Source organism: Antrostomus carolinensis, unplaced genomic scaffold (genome assembly GCF_000700745.2).
Source record: "Antrostomus carolinensis isolate BGI_N321 unplaced genomic scaffold, ASM70074v2 scaffold7111, whole genome shotgun sequence".
Taxonomy (NCBI): Eukaryota; Metazoa; Chordata; class Aves; order Caprimulgiformes; family Caprimulgidae; genus Antrostomus; species Antrostomus carolinensis.
In genome coordinates, this window is record NW_010294809.1 from 4,680 (window position 1) to 6,829 (window position 2,150).

General features: G+C 39.6%; 1 protein-coding gene across 1 annotated transcript in view; it reads left to right on the plus strand.

Moving 5' to 3' along the window:
• The window catches only part of ECHDC3 (enoyl-CoA hydratase domain containing 3), a 6,361-nt gene extending 4,673 nt beyond the window's left edge, over positions 1-1,688 (plus strand). The window contains exon 4 of the mRNA XM_010177758.2: positions 1,188-1,688. Coding sequence (XP_010176060.2) covers positions 1,188-1,517 — 330 coding nt within the window. The 3' untranslated portion in view covers positions 1,518-1,688. The remainder of the gene's footprint in view (positions 1-1,187) is intronic.
• Positions 1,689-2,150: the final 462 nt, after the last annotated feature.

A 2,150-nucleotide genomic window follows, 5' to 3' on the forward strand; every position in this document is an offset into this window, starting at 1 on the left:
AAACAGTAGTACGATCTGCAAAGCTTCCATAAGTGAGATAAGAAATTTTAAGTTCTGATCCAGTTGGATTCATGCAGACAGACTCTCCAAGCCCAGCAGGGCTCTGCTGAGATGCGAGGACTTAACTGCACAAGTCCAATTGCTGGGTAAAAGCTTCAACTTTAAATTTTCCATCTGTAAGGCCATTCTGTTCAAATTTAGTCTGTCTGGTTTTGGGTTTTTTTTCAAGTGTGGTATAGTGTACAGTTATAACTGTTTATGAACTGGTATTTCTGGTGTTTATGATTACCATTTTAAAATGTGTGGGACATAATTTTCTCTGTGCCACTTTTCAAAGTAGCAAGAACATTCCCTGCAGTTCTCAGGATAATTGATTTTACCTTTTATCAGACAAAATGTTGCTATTGTTTGTAGCTACCAGAGCAAAGATACTAATAAGGATAATCAGCTTTCACAATTCAGAGCATTGGTCAATTGCATCAGGAGTCAGGGAAAACAATTCTTATTGATATATGACATTGAATAGTCACTGAATATTTAATTTGAAACCTCAAGCACAAGATGCTGTTAGCAGCAGGAGACTGAAATAAATGTGGCTATAAGAAGGACATATTTAAAAACAACCTAGCCAACCTTAAACTAAGGCAGGTATTTTAAAAAACTGCACATTAACCTAGTAAGTCTTTATTTATCATTATATGCCCAGCTTAAAATACCAGGTTCACTCTTTTGACATTGTGGACCATCCACACTTCTCTTAATTCCTGCTAAAAAAATCACTAGAGATTCTGGGCTTTTGAAAAGAAACCCAGAGGTGTCAGCCCAGGACAACTGCAATCAGTGGGCAGGTTTTAAAAAAGGCCAGCTTTAGACCCAGTTCTTCTCTTTGCTGAAACCTCTTAACGACTTCCTTGGCAGTTTTAAGAGGCCAAAAGATTTAAATCTTACGTTTGTCAAAAGAGTAACTTGTTCCTGAAGAAAGAAGCTGAAATTCCCCGAACAAACAAGGCCAGGTGGGATGAGGCTTTGAGCAACCTGGTCTAGTGGAAGGTGTCCCTGCTGATGGCAGGGGGGTTGGAACTGGATGGTCTTTAAGGTCCCTTCCAACTCAAACCATTCTGTGATTCTATGAAACCAAAGCAATCAGGCAGTTGAACTGACTTAATACAATATTTTTTCTTGTTCAGGTGGCATTAGAGATGCTTTTCACGGGTGAACCTCTTTCTGCCCAAGAAGCATTAATGCACGGGCTTGTCAGCAAGGTGGTACCAGAAGACAGGCTGGATGAAGAGACCACCAAAATCTCTCAGAAGATATGCGAAAGCAGCAAATCTGTCCTGGCGTTGGGGAAAGCCACCTTTTACAGACAGATGACACAGGACCTTGATACTGCTTACAAAATGACTACTCAGGTCATGGTAGACAATTTGACTTTGAGAGATGGGCAGGAAGGTATTGAAGCCTTTATTCAGAAACGTAAGCCTGTCTGGTCACACTCTCAGGATGAGAAGAAATGACTCTTGTTTCTAAGCTAACCTTAGCTGTGCTTTATGATTCTTCACGCAGTTGCCTTTGGGAACTATATTTTTGTTCTTACTGAGAGCTAAATTTCTCTACTTACATATGCCAAAGCCACAATAAATTTATTCTAAGTATATAATAAATGTTAAGAAAAATCAAACCAAATGGGCTTTTTTTCAGCAATGAATTTAATCTGTGGTCTTAGAAGGAACTCTGTGCTACAAAAATTAGTTTAATATGTGCCAGGTTACACAGGGACTGGGAGAGAGCTCAGAACACCCTGTTCAAGTACCTCTCGCCATAGTTCTGGATGAGAATTTCAATTTATTGTTATTAATAGAGAAGTAAAGGGCTTGGACACCTTCCAGAGATGATGGTAGTACATATCATAATGAATTCCAGTATTGTTCATATGTTAGAGACAAAAGCCATTGCTCCTTATGAATATATCTGCTTATGAACTGTCTGTACTTAGTTTGTCCCTCAGCAAATCCTGTTTTTCCACCATCAGTTCAAGCATTTGTCTGTTCCAGCTCTAAGGAGTTTTGCTGTTGACTCCAGTGAGGTTGAGCATGGCTTGGGGGTGTTTAGTTTCACAAAGGGCACACTGCTAAAGCCACTGCCTGTGG